Source organism: Symphalangus syndactylus, chromosome 13, assembly GCF_028878055.3.
Source record: "Symphalangus syndactylus isolate Jambi chromosome 13, NHGRI_mSymSyn1-v2.1_pri, whole genome shotgun sequence".
Classification (NCBI taxonomy): Eukaryota; Metazoa; Chordata; class Mammalia; order Primates; family Hylobatidae; genus Symphalangus; species Symphalangus syndactylus.
The window spans coordinates 57,918,655-57,933,386 of NC_072435.2; the positions used below are offsets into that span (position 1 = coordinate 57,918,655).

The 14,732-nt window shown below is 44.2% G+C and overlaps 1 protein-coding gene across 5 annotated transcripts in view; it reads left to right on the forward strand.

The window, feature by feature from the left end:
- The window catches only part of GARRE1 (granule associated Rac and RHOG effector 1), a 101,642-nt gene that overhangs the window by 42,033 nt on the left and 44,877 nt on the right, over positions 1 to 14,732 (forward strand). For 3 of the 5 annotated variants that reach the window (XM_055238768.1, XM_055238774.1, XM_055238769.1), the window contains one exon: positions 2,717 to 4,006. In XM_055238768.1, coding sequence (XP_055094743.1) covers positions 3,512 to 4,006 — 495 coding nt within the window. In that variant the 5' untranslated portion in view covers positions 2,717 to 3,511. Of the gene's footprint in view, positions 1 to 629; positions 734 to 1,797; positions 2,183 to 2,716; positions 4,007 to 14,732 lie in introns of those variants that run through there. The other 2 variants (XM_055238770.2, XM_055238773.2) reach the window with 2 other exon arrangements.

Here is a 14,732-nt window from a genome sequence, read left to right on the forward strand (position 1 = left end):
AAAAACTTTTGATAAAGATTGTGTTGAATCTGTAGATGAATTTGGTGAAATAGTATAACTTCAAGCATTGTAAGTTTCATTTAGAGAAAGTTTGGAAGTATGTAAAGTGAAAAAGAGTTTAATGTTTGTGGTTTTTTAATTAGGTAAGCATATAGGTCTCACTTGGTCTTCTAGATCTGTCAAAGGAATGGGGGCAGGCTCTCCTAGAGCCAGAGGCAGCCGCGATAGAGGAACCAGGAAGCTGGTGCACCACTGAACAAAGATAGAGTGCTTCTCAGGGCTGCATAAGACACTCACTGTGGCCAACTCAGGTGAAGGTTTTCCTTCAGAGGCCACAGAGTCTCCACGGGAACAGCCTCCCCCGCTTCAGCATTCCTGTAGAGTGCTTCTGTTGTACATCAGAATCTGTAAATTGTGGAGCACTTGGGTGGGGATAGATGTGATTGCCTTATTTGTCATGAATTTGAAAAAAAAACATTTGGGAATACATTTTTTACAAGTAGCCATTTGATATTTGTTTCCTGAAAAGTTTATGAGATTTTTTTTAAAGAGCTCAAATTTTGTTGAACATAGAGCCATAAATAGTGGTTGTTTTATTGACTTTATATGTTATGTGTTTGTATCCACAGTGTTCTTCTCATCTCTTGCCTTTGTAACCTACCTAATTCCTGTGTTGCCAACACAATCATAGAAATACAAAGGAATTACGGTAATTGGACATAAGTGACGAAGTGTGAGTTACATTTAATTATATATTCAAAAAAGGAAAATAGAAAGAAAACCTGTTTATCAATAAGTAGACCAAACCATATACCACCATTACATAGGTTGTAGTTGAATATGTGGTCAAGCACGGTGGCTCATGCCTGTAATCTCAGCATTTTGGGCTGAGGCGGGAGGATCACTTGAGCTCAGGAGTTTGCAACCAGCCTGGGCAACATGGCGAAACCTCATCTCTACAAAAAATACAAAAATTAACCAAGCAGGGTGGTACGTCTGTAGTCCCAGCTACTCCGGAGACTGAGGCAGGAGGATTGCTTGGGCCTAGGAGTTCAAGGCTGTATTAAGCCAAGGTCATGCCACTGCACTCCAGCCTGGGTAACAGAGTGAGACTGTGTCTCAAAAAAAAAAAAAAAAAAGTTGGCCAGGCGCAGTGGCTCACACCTGTAATCCCAGCACTTTGGGAGGCTGAGATGGGTGGATCAGCTGAGGTCAGGAGTTCGAGACCAGCCTGGCCAGCATGGCGAAACCCCATCTCTACTAAAAATACAAAAATTAGCCAGTCATGGTGGGTGCTTGTAATCCCAGCTACTCAGGAGGCTGAGGCAGGAGAATCACTGGAACCTGGGAGGCGGAGGTTGTGGTGAGCCAAGACCACGCCACTGCACTCCAGCCTGGGCAACAGCAAGACTCCATCTCAAAAAAATAATAATAATAATAAAATAAGTTAAATATGTGGTAAATGTGACTTTCAGTGAAATGTATTTGAACTTTTGTTTGGGAGAGCAGATGGCTTCTTTTTTTTTTTTTTTTTTTTTTTTTTTTGAGACGGAGTCTCGCTCTGTCACCCAGGCTGGAGTGCAGTAGCGCCATCTCGGCTCACTGCAAGCTCCGCCTCCCGGGTTCATGCCATTCTCCTGCCTCAGCCTCTCCGAGTAGCTGGGACTACAGGCGCCCGCCACCACGCCCGGCTAATTTTTTGTATTTTTAGTAGAGACGGGGTTTCACCATGGTCTCGATCTCCTGACCTCGTGATCCGCCCACCTCAGCCTCCCAAAGTGCTGGGATTACAAGCGTGAGCCACCGCGCCCGGCCGAGCAGATGGTTTCAAGCAAGTGTTATTCCGATTTTAGCTTTATGAGAAGAATCACAGTATTCCGCTGTTGTAGGTATCAGAAACTACAACCAGCGATATCCAGATTCTGCTATTTGAACCTACCCAGAGTCAGGGGTTCTAAGAAGCCACCCAAGGTGTGAAACTGGTATACCTTGCCAGGCTCCTGCTCTGCACACCCAAAGGGAAACCGGTACCAGTGTGAGGATTGGAAGAATTGTGTCTGTAAACTGCCTGCCAGCCACTCCCTTCTCCAGGCTCTGTTTCTGCACCCTGCACTTAAGCCCAGCTTGGTATCCAACTGTCCCTTCCTGCTTTGGGACCTTTGCCGTGGTGGTACTTTCCCTTGTGAGTCCCACCTGTCCCTTTTGCACTTGTCCAAACCTATCCTACAATCAAGGCCTACCTCAGAAGAATATTTTTTTCATAACAACCTTCTTGATTTCCCTCGCCCTTTGCCCATCTCTGCCTTTGCTGATGCCCCATAAAGTTTATGAGTGCTGTGCTTGTCAACATCCCTCACCATAATCTGAGTACTCATGCGATTCTCCTGAAGCTTGTGAGCTCTTCAAGGAGGAAAGGAGAAAATGCTGAACGTGGATCCAGGCCCCGTTCAGCGTGCCAGCCTCAGCTTTGAAGGGGCCAGTCTAGAATCATACTTTTTTTGTTGCATTATTTTTGTATTACTACTTGAGGAATTTTCTAACAGTCATCAGTTCATAGTTCAGTGCTCACTATTGTACCTGCTCTTCTAAGGTTATAATATGATTTCTTATTTCATTCATTTATAGCCCACCTGTGTGGATAATAGCGTCAGAGGAGTTATTGTCCAGAATTACTGTAGCCTTCCTCACTTTATCTTATTTTTTTCCCCCCTGACAGGAAAGGACTTAGAAGCCTTACAAATACATCTGTGCATTCTTGCTTCAGACTTTACAACTGAGGACCAGCCCAGTCTGGAAGCATCTCTTATTAATGTTACAAGGAAACTGCTACCTCAGCAAACAAAAGGAATGGAGGAGGAGACTTATAACAAATGCCATTTAAAAAAAAAAGAAAAACTTGTTTTCAGGAAACATTAGAGGAAATTTGGAGAATTTTAGCATTGCATAGAAGCAGCCTTACAGGTAAACGGATTTGACGGGCAGGCTCTGTCAAAATTCTGCAGAAGTTTGATCTTCCTTCTTAAGGACTTTGTGTGAAGTAATTCTGTACTGCTTTTAAATTGCTGTTGATCAGCTTCTGGGTTTTTGGGTTCTAACTTTTTTGGGTATATTGAAGACACGGTGTATTACATTATATTACATTTTTAAAAGTTAAGTTATTTTTCTGCCATTGTAAATACAAGTATCAAAATATTCTTGCAAAGAAGTAAACATTTTTCTCAGCAAGCATATCCTTTTAGTAAGAGAGTGGAATGCTAAACAGTTCTTATCCAGCATTTTGGACATCTTTTATTTTTTGTCAGAGATCCTGTCTACACTGAAAATATTAATTATATAAACCTGTTGTCTCTCACCTCTACATTGGATCACATGGTCACCTGCCTCATGGAAATGCCTTTTTTAAAACTTCAATTTGCAGAACTCCACTATTTTTATACCTAGCTACAGTTTTGAGAAAGAAGAATCAGAACCCTGACCTGCTTACGGTTGCTGGGACAATTCCCCCTCCCGCATGTATTGCTGCAGTGCCCAGGACAGTAAAATGGACTACAAGCGGCGCTTCCTGCTTGGCGGGTCCAAGCAGAAGGTGCAGCAGCACCAGCAGTACCCGATGCCTGAGCTGGGCCGAGCACTGAGTGCTCCCCTGGCATCCACGGCCACCACTGCCCCCCTGGGCAGTCTGACCGCTGCAGGCAGCTGCCACCATGCCATGCCCCACTCTACTCCTATCGCTGATATCCAGCAGGGCATCTCCAAGTATCTGGATGCCCTGAACGTCTTCTGCCGTGCCAGTACTTTCCTCACAGATCTCTTCAGCACTGTGTTCAGGAACTCTCACTACTCAAAGGCAGCCACGCAGCTCAAAGATGTGCAGGAGCATGTCATGGAAGCAGCCAGTCGGCTGACCTCAGCCATAAAACCTGAGATCGCCAAGATGCTAATGGAACTTAGTGCTGGGGCTGCAAATTTTACAGATCAAAAGGAGTTCAGTCTCCAGGACATTGAGGTAGAGTATCTTGTGTGTCATACTTGTGTAGGAAAATATACTACAAAGGTAAGTGAGAATATTGTCTTAAGTTTTTTCCAAATCACTGTAATAGTAGCCTTTGTCCTCTTTCTGTTGGTACTCTTTGTAAAAAATTTGTGCATGCCAGGTTCTGAATTGCTTTCATATCAAATTCAGTAGGTTAAGGGTAGGTGTGGTGGCTGTAACCCCAGCACTTTGGGAGGCCAAGGTGGGAAGATCACTTGAGCTCAGGAGTTTGAGGCATCATAGTGAGACCTTGTCTGTCTCTACAAAAAATAAAAAAATTAATTAGCTGGGCGTGCACCTGTTGGATAGATTTTAAAAATTACTTTTAGCTGTTCAGAGAGTTAATCTGATGTTAGTTTTTCCATCCTTCTACATCCAGAAGCCCTGACTACTCCAGAAGCCCAGAAGCTGAGGTGGGAGGATTGCTTGAGCCCAGGAGTTTGAGGCTGCAGTGAGCCATGATTGCACCGCTGTACTCCAGCCTGGACAGCAGAGTGAAACCATGTCTCAAAAAAAAAAAAAAAAAAAAAGAAGAAGAAGAAAAATTATTAAACAAACCAGCCAATATTTTATGTTGTTGTCTTTCAAATTTTCAAGTCAGAACCTAATTTTCAAATACCGTACTGGTAAAAGTTATTAGTGAGTACTGAGAATTCTAAATATGATTATGAGCTTTATTTGTGGAATTTTTTTTTTTGAGACGGAGTCCTGCTCTGTCGCCCAGGCTGAAGTGCAGTGGCACGATCTAGGCTCACTGCAAGCTCCGCCTCCTGGGTTCATGCCATTCTCCTGCCTCAGCCTCCCCAGTAGTTGGGACTACAGGCTCCCGCCACCACATCTGGCTAATTTTTTTGTATTTTTAGTAGAGACGGGGTTTCACCATGTTAGCCAGGATGGTCTCAATCTCCTGACCTCATGATCCGCCTGCCTTGGCCTCCCAAAGTGCTGGGATTGCAGGTGTGAGCCACCACGCCCAGCCTTTTTTTTTTTTTTTTTTTTTTTTTTTGAGTCAGAGTTTCGCTCACTCTTATTGCCCAGGCTGGAGTGCAATAGTGCAATCTTGGCTCACTGCAACCTCTGCCTCCCGAGTTCAAGTGATTCTTCTGCCTCAGCCTCCCGAGTAGCTGGGATTACAGGCATGTGCCACCGTGCCTGGCTAATTTTGTATTTTTAGTAGAGACGGGGTTTCACCATGTTGGTCAGGCTAGGGTCTCAAACTCGCAACCTCAGGTGATCCGCCCACCTCAGCCTCCCAAAGTGCTGGGATTACAGGCAGGAGCCACCACGCCCGGCCATTTTTTTTTTTTTTTTTTTGAGACGGAGTCTCACTTTGTCACACAAGCTGGAGTGTAGCAGCACAATCTCGGCTCACTGCAACATCCGCCTCCCAGGTTCAAGCAATTCTCTGCCTCAGCCTCCCAAGTAGCTGGGATTACAGGCGCCCACCACCACGCCCGGCTAATTTTTTGTATTTTTAGTAGAGACAGGGTTTCACCATCTTGGCCAGGCCGATCTCGAACTCCTAACCTCAAGTGATCCACCCACCTCGGCCTCCCAAAGTGTTGGGATTACAGGTGTGAGCCACCCTGCCCGTCCTGTGGATTTTTATTTTATTGAATCTTTGGTTTTTAGAGAGTCCCACACGTTTATAGAATAATTTTTCCAATTCTAAATTCACAGTTGCTAATATTCAGATGTATTTGAGTCTTCTTCAGTACATTTCTTGGGGTCTTTGATAGTTTTTTTTGTTTGTTTGTTTGTTTAGAGACAGAGTCTCGCTCTGTCACCCAGGCTGAAGTGCAGTGGCACTGTCTCGGCTCACTGTAACCTCTGCCTCCCGGGTTCTAGCAGTTCTGCCTCAGCCTCCTGAGTAGCTGGGACTACAGGCTCACGCAGCCACGCCCAGCTAATTTTTTGTATTTTAGTAGAGATGGGTTTTCACCGTGTTGCCCAGGCTGGTGTCAAACTCCTGAGCTTAGGCAATCCACCCACCTCATCCTTCCAAAGTGCTAGGATTACAGGTGTGAGCCACCACACCCGGCCTCTTTGATAGTTAAAATGAAATCTTCTTTCAGGGCTCTAGATTACAATGTAAGATTAGAATACAAGTTTCATTCAAAGTAAAGATAACCGTTTTTCTTGTCTTCATTTAGGAAATGATTTATTAAACTTTGATCTCTTATATTCATTTGATAGATTTTAAAAATTACTTTTGGCCGGGCGCGGTGGCTTACGCTTGTAATCCCAGCACTTTGGGAGGCCAAGGCGGGCGGATCACGAGGTCAGGAGATCGAGACCACGGTGAAACCCCGTCTCTACTAAAAATACAAAAAAAAAATTAGCCGGGCGTGGTGGTGGGCGCCTGTAGTCCCAGCTACTCGGAGAGGCTGAGGCAGGAGAATGGCGTGAACGCGGGAGGCGGAGCTTGCAGTGAGCCGAGACTGCGCCACTGCACTCCAGCCTGGGCGACAGAGCGAGACTCCGTCTCAAAAAAAAAAAAAAAAAAATTACTTTTAGCTGTTCGGAGAGTTAATCTGACATTAGTTTTTCCATCCCTCTACATCCAGGTGAAGTTCTTAGATATGAGATCCTAGGAAGGAGAATGTTCCTTACCTCATCCTGGGGTTAAGATCACCAGTCTTTTGAGTCAGATCTGATGATTTAGGTGCCTGAATAAGCTAACTAACACTGCTTTGGGTTAACCAAAAAAAGAACTCGACTTTTAAGTAACACAACTAATTTTTACTGTGTTTAAAAGTGATTTTGAAGGGATTTCCAAGAAGAACTTAGAGTTATTTCTTCAGAGACACAGCATCATTGGTATAAATGAGGGTTTATCAAACTTTTTCTATAAAGGGCAGACAGAAATTTTAGGATTCATGGACCACATGTGGTCTCTCTCACATATTCTTTGTTTTTGTTTTTGTTTTGAGACAAAGTTTCATCTTGTAGCCCAGGCTGGAGTTTAATGGCATGATCTCGGCTCACCGCAACCTCCGCCTCCCGGGTTCAAGCAGTTCTCCTGCCTTAGCCTCCCGAGTAGGTAGGATTACAGGCACCCACCACCATGTCTGGCTAATTTTTGTATTTTTAGTAGAGATAGGGTTTCACCATGTGGGTCAGTCTGGTCTCAAACTCCTGACCTCAAGTGAGCCACCCACCTCAGACTCCCGAAGTGCTGGGATTTACAGGTGTGAGCCACAGCTCCCGGCCTTGTTTTTATTTTTATTTTTTACAACCCTTTAAAAATGTAAAAGTCAGCTTTATTTTGTGGGCCCGTCTATTCCATGGATGGGGTTTGGCCCATAGGTTCTAGTTTGCTGCACCTGGTGGTATAAGTGTATAATCACTTCCTTGGGTCAGGGTCATTCTACTTTGGATCTATCTTTGTAATTTTTTTTTTTTTTTTTAAGACAGAGTCTTGCTCTGTTGCCCAGGCTGGAGTGCAGTGGCGATCTCAGCTCACTGCAACCTCTGCCTCCTGGGTTGAAGCAGTTCTTATGTCTCAGCCTCCCAAGTAGCTGGGATTACAGGCATGTGCCAACACACCCAGCAAATTTTTGTATTTTCAGTAGAGACGAGGTTTCGCCACGTTGGCCAGGCTGGTCTCAAACTCATGGTCTCAAAATGCTGGGATCACAGGCGTGGGCCACTGTGCCCGGCCAGCTTTGTAATTTTTTTTTTTTTTTTGAGACGGAGTCTCGCTCTGTTGCCCGGGCTAGAGTGCAGTGGCGTGGTCTCAGCTCACAGCAACCTCTGTCTCCTGGGTTCAAGCAATTCTTGTGCCTCAGCCTTCCAAGTAGTTGGGACTACAGGCACGTGCCACCACAACTGGCTAATTTTTTTTGTATTTTTAGTAGAGACGGGTTTCACCATGTTGACTAGGCTGGTCTCAAACTCCTGACCTCAAGTGATCCACCTACCTTGGCCTCTCAAAGTGTTGGAATTACAGGCATTAGCCACCACCCCCAGCCATCTTTGTAGTTTCTAATTGTTTCTATGATCATATTTTATACCCAGGGATACTGTCATTTTAAAGTGTGTATAAAATGGCTTGTCATAATTTTTTTATTTTTATTTTTATTATTTATTTATTTATTTATTTATTTATTTGAGACAGAGTCTCGCTCTGTCACCCAGGCTAGAGTGCAGTGGCGTGATCTCGGCTCACTGCAAGCTCTGCCTCCCGGGTTCACGCCATTCTCCTGCCTCAGCCTCCCGAGTAGCTGGGACTACAGGCGCCCGCCACCATGTCCAGCTGATTTTTTTGTATTTTTAGTAGAAATGGGGTTTCACCATGTTAATCAGGATGGTCTTGATCTCCTGACCTCGGGATCCGCCCGTCTCGGCCTCCCAAAGTGCTGGGATTACAGGTGTGAGCCACCACGCCTGGCCGGCTTGTCATAATTTTGTTTAAAAATTTGACACATAAAAAGCATGCCTTTACTTCTCAAAAGAAACGTAAACAGTGGAACTTCTATTTTCCTTTAGCATCTCATTCCTTTCCCCAAAAGTGACCATTGGTAACTGGTTGTTGTATGCCATTACAGACTACCATCTGTACATGCATGGATATGTACAGATGTGTGCAGTTTTGACTTTTACATAAAGAACCATGTTGTTCATCCACCATTGTGCCTGGTCACTGCTTGATAGAGATATGGCAAGACAGTAGTTAGGAACACTTCGTCCTCTCCTAGAAAGTGTTGAACAATCGTAGACTCTGACAGCTATCACCCCATGATGACATAGCGCTCTTAGCTTTATTCAGGACTTCAGGCAAGAGTGGTTTGAAATATAAGGCCAAAGGCTTTTATTTTAACCTGAGCATTACTGAGCTCTTCAGGACATGCTTGCAGGTATTGGAGGAAACAGAGCTTGACCTGCAGGGTCCTTTGCTTTACAACCCTGGAGGGCAAGTGCGCCTGTTGCCCAGGGCAGGACAATTAGAGAAGATAACCAGCTGCGAGCAGTAGGGGCTTGGTAAGCCGCTGGGGCACAGCAGTACTTGCTTTGTTTCGTCTGCTTTCCTGGGACTGGCATTGACCACTGAAGCTGAGAACGGGAAATACTTATTGTTGTAGTTTGGAATTTTGACTTGGCTTTCCACATTGAAATGCTGATTAGATAGTTGGAATACTACCATGTTTTTTTGTACATAATGGGCTGAACAGGCTTTCCCAGACGAGTCTGGAAACTAAGTAGTTGGTAGGTTTTCCAATTTATGCATCTATTCTGAGTTTCAAACAGCTGACTAACAAGTGAATTTCTAAATGTGATTGCCAAGCATAGGCCCGCAGACTTCACGTTTCACTTTTTCCCCAGAGCAATATTTGTTGTTTCTGGAATTTAGGTACTGCCAGGGGATTTAGCCATAGGCCAATAAGGGTCTCTCTCAGAATGTTCAGCAACTCAGATGAAATGGCTAGGCATTTGGATTTTTTCCTTTTGGTTTTTTAAGGATTTTTATAAGCAAGGGCCTGAGAGTCGCTTTGACATTCATCCCTGGGGAAAGAGGTCTGTGGCCTAACATTGCTAGGCAAGGCCTTTACTTGGGAGCTCAGTCCAGGACTGTGGGTGAGAAAAGCTCTGGATTCGAGAGTATTCAAATATTTGACCATTTAAGAGCTAGGACAAAGGATGATCCTGTCCCCTTGCCATGTGGCCAGTGCATGTGTGCAGTGTCCCCAGGTGCTTCTGACTTACAGCCAGGTTTGGGCTGTGGTTATTGATTGACAGATACTGATGCCTGTGTCCAGGAATGGTGGTTGCTGACTGTGTGCTCTGCCACCCTGCCTTGAAACCAGCAGAGCATATGTGAGTCCTGTCCAGTCTATACTCACCGGTGACTTTGCCCCTTAGCCCGAGTGGTTCACCCTCACAGTCTCTCTGCTAGAGAAGTGAGTTGTGACTATGGGGTTTCACTAGCTGACTAGTGCCTGCGACACTGGTACATCAGCCTAGGAAGTCAGTTATAGGGCACAGAGTCAGAAGACCTGGGTTTGGAAGGTGACATCTATCACTTAAATAAAATTACTTTTTCAGTGGAAGTGTACGTAAATAAAAAGAATCAAAGTGACTTGTGATTTGTGTATTCATTCCACAGATATTTATTGTATGCCTTGTTTCCGCCTGATACTACTCCAGCGTGTCGATTGCAGCAGTGAACGTGACAGAAATCTCTCCCTTCATGTAGCTAGAAGGGAGTTTCGATCTTAGAGAAGGTAGTTAGAAAAGGTACCACTGAGGCCGGGCGCGGTGGCTCAAACCTGTAATCCCAGCACTTTGGGAGGCCGAGGCGGGCGGATCACGAGGTCAGGAGATCGAGACCATCCTGGCTAACACGGTGAAACCCCGTCTCTACTAAAAATACAAAAAAAAAGTTAGCCGGGCGTGTTGGCGGGCGCCTGTAGTCCCAGCTACTCAGGAGGCTGAGGCAGGAGAATGGCGTGAACCCGGGAGGCAGAGCTTGCAGTGAGCCAAGATTGCGCCACTGCACTCCAGCCTGGGGGACAGAGCAAGACTCCGTCTCAAAAAAAAAAAAAAAAAAAAAAAAAAAGAAAAGGTACCACTGAGAAGGTGACATTCGAGTAAAGACCTGAAAGGGATGAGAGAGCAAGCCTGTTGGCCAAGAAAAGAGGATTCCAGGTGGAGGGAGTGCCGAGCACAGAGTCCCAGAGGCAGGAGCCAGGGAGGAGCCAGCCTGGAGTGTTGGAAGAACAGCAAAGAACCTGCTGTGGCTGAAACAGAGTGAATGGAAGGGAGAGAAGCAGGGGTGAGGTCAGAAGGGTAAAGAAGGGCCACTCTGGTGTCTGTTCTGAGTAGCCAGGTAGGAGGCAGGGTGAGGTACACCTCTGAAGGGGCAGGGGAAGGGAGGGCAGCAGGCTGGGCTCTGCCATTCTTGTGTAGTGAGCAGTGATGCCACTTCTCCCCTTGCCTTCTTCATACTGGGTAGCTCCAGGGCTCTGGTTTTACGTTGGGTCGTCAGTGTTGAGAGGTGTTGGTCCTCTATGTAGGCAGTCCAGGAACCCAGGGCAGCCATGGGGCTCCCAGGAGTTGTATGTCTATAAGGAGACTATATTTTATAAATTCCAGCATTTTTATTGACTTTTCAAGTATTTACCATCTTGTGAATAAGCAGCCAGACATATATATATGTATTTTATATATATGTATTATATATATATGTATTTTATATATATATGTATTATATATATTTTATATATATGTATTTTATATATATGTATTTTATATATATATGTATTATATATATACCATATGTATACCATCTTGTGAATAAGCAGCCAGACATATATATAATACATATTATATATCTATGCCAGACATATATATAAAATACATATTATATATATGTGTATATATATATACAGACACGCACACACATATGTATGTATACATACTTATATATATATATTAGAGATTAGGCCTTGCCATGTTGCCCAGGCTAGCCTCGAACTCCTGGGCTCAAGCAGTTCTCCAGCCTCAGCTTCCTGCGTAGCTGAGACTACAAGTACCTATCACTGGGCCTGGCTCTCAAATCTTTACATAGTTGCATCTTGGCTTTCAGTTTGACACAAAGACAAATTTCTTTTGTATACTATGTGATTACCCGTGAATATGTTTGAAATAATTTATCTGTGAGTGCTGACTGACTCTTAATTAAGGACCTTAATTCAGGTATATTAACATTTATTTTGGATAGATATATGCCAAAAATATTGTAGAGTAACAATAATGGAAAATATTAGAAGCTGGTTTCAAAAATATGATTTGCATTAACCTTAATGGAACTGAATGTGCATCCTGTTCCTTTTTTTTTTTTTTTTTTTTTGCCCTAAAGGTAAGTGTTACTTGTTTTGACTGGTAGATCTTCTGTAACCGATTATGGAGTAAATATTTCCTAATGGTATGTGCCAGATGAAAGTTCATATTGCCGGCCGGGCGCGGTGGCTCACGCTTGTAATCCCAGCACTTTGGGAGGCCGAGGCGGGCGGATCACGAGGTCAGGAGATCGAGACCACGGTGAAACCCCGTCTCTACTAAAAATACAAAAAAATTAGCCGGGTGTGGTGGCGGGCGCCTGTAGTCCCAGCTACTCGGAGAGGCTGAGGCAGGAGAATGGCGGGAACCCGGGAGGCGGAGCTTGCAGTGAGCCGAGATCGCGCCACTACACTCCAGCCTGGGCAACAGAGCGAGACTCAGTCTCAAAAAAAAAAAAAAAAAAAGAAAGTTCATATTGCTGCTGCTAATCAAAAACTGAAGTTCACCTCATAAAAAGCTTGTATGAATCCAGTTTTGAAACTTGCTAATTTCAGGTCAGTCTTTTTGGCTTACTTTTTTGCTGAGGTGAATCTGCTATTACCTAAATTGTCTTCAGCCTTTAGTCTGTAGAGGAAGCTGTACTTAATTAAGCAGCTGGAATTTGGATGATTCTGTAAATTTGCATTGTGGTCAACAAACATGATTTACCATCTGTCTAGCCCATTCTACGTGAGTGGAAGCCACCAGGGCCAGTGGGCATCTGTCACTGTGGAGGGACTGGACCCTTTGACTTTGATTTGTCAAGACAAGCATGTGCAACCAACTCATTATTCTGATAATTGCTAATTAAAGGGAGAAAAGTAAGGAAGTAAGCAAATTTCCTGCTTTTCCGGTAGAAACTGTTTTTCATGGTAACCAAATAGCCCTAATGGATGAGAGAAAAATCTCCACTTTGCAGACCGTGATCAATTCGGTGACTCAATCAGTGGCCAACAGTGGAGGATGAAACCATTTGTTGGAAGGTTGCTGAGGAACCGCATTTGGGAGAATCAGGCCTTCCCCACCCAAATCCCGTTGATCAGCCTTAGTGTCATGGAAATGGAGACAGGTCATCACGTCTTCTGATGTGCTGCAGCAAGAACCACACAACATATCTAATATTAATAATATTATTCTACTTCTCCCTCTTAAAAAAAAAAAAAAACCTGAAATAATCTAATCAAGCTTCTAAAATGAATCCAGTCTACAGGAAATGTGGGGTGTAGTGATGCAAGTTATGCAATACCACGAGAAAGCAACCAGACAAATTCACAATGTGGCATATCCTGTAATAAGTTGACCTGATTTGTTCAACACGTCAGTAGCATTAAAAAAATTACACAGAATGTACTGTTCTAGATTAAAAGAGAGTTAAGCAATATAACAACCAAATAAAATTACCATTATGGGGTTGAGATTCAAACCAAATGTAAAAGATAATTTTTAAAAGATAAGTTGGGAAGCTTGAACACATACTTAAAGCTTGGGATTTACTTCAAAAAAAGAAAAAAGATGGGGAAGGATAGATGGAAAAAGTATGGCAAAATGTTAATAGAATTGAAACTTTTAATTTTTTTGTAGAGACAGGATCTCGCTGTGTTGCCTAGGCTGGTCTCAAACTCCTGGGCTCAGGTGATCCTCCCACCTCAGCCTCCCACGACATTAGGATTATAGGCATGAACCACCATGCCTGGCCATAGGGTTGAAGTGTTTTGATGGGTACGTGGGGGCTTGTTATGTTCTGCTTTTGTGTACGTTTGGACCTTTTCCAAGTTTGCAAAAAGTGAGAGAGAAATTCAGCAATGTATTAAAGGTGTAATATATCAGAGTACCCAATAAATAACTCCATTTCATGGAGGGCTTTTCACATGTGAAGTGGTCTTCTAACAGAAAGGGGAGCATTATTGAGTAGTTAGAAAACCCAAGGTGTAGGGATGAAGAGAAAAGCAGGTGTTCTTCAAAAAAAATGAAGAGAATAAAAGTGAATCAAAGGAGAAAATGGGAACAGAGAAAAGACCGTCTCTGAAAGTGGGAGGCCAGCAGCAGGTGGGAGTCAAGGAAAGAATGAAATGTTGCTAATTTTGGGGACTAGTGACTGAATGGCAATGTTGCTGTCTTTTCAGAGAGTAGGATTTAAAATTTTGAGTTGCTGAAAAGGCTTGCGTGAATGTGCTGGAAAAATCAGGTTTGGTGGGCAGATTAGAAGGAAACAAATAGGAGAGTTCATGGCATATAATTTCAGATAGAACTGGCTTTCCTGAATTAATTTTTTGGTTCTGGTCACCTTGGGAGATCTCACAGGATTGGATAATAGCCTGTTCTGGCAGCCTCCCTCCTCTTTACAAACCAGGAACCTGAGCACCCATAAAACAGCATTTGCCTGAAGTCCTTCTGAGGCCAGCCCACGCATGTGTTATGTGTCCTATGTGTCTGCTGCCTCCCCACTGCCTCGGGCCAGTGCAGTCTAGTGCAGAGGGGCTTGTTGGCAGAGGCCGTCCGCCTGTGAGACCAGGCTGTCTTGCCCCTCTGCTAATGGTGAAATGTCCAGAGCCAGGAAATCAGAAATAGCCTGATGTAGAGGCACCCCTGAGCACCCTTGCTCGCACTAGGGCCCCTCCTGAGTAGGCCCAGCCACCTGGCCTGCTTTCCTCTTCTCCCAGGTGAGCCACCCACCCTCCTCGATAAATACACATGAACTAGCTGCAAGCGTTGCACAGATGACGAGGACAATAAAAGCACTCCAGGACTGGTAGGCCAGATAAGTAAATAGACTGGCATTAGGTATGATGAGTGCTGTGATGCAGATAGAAAATAGCCTCAAGTCTGTTGATTCGGCAAAACTTTCAACTGCTCCTCTCCCCTCACCCAGCTCACTGTG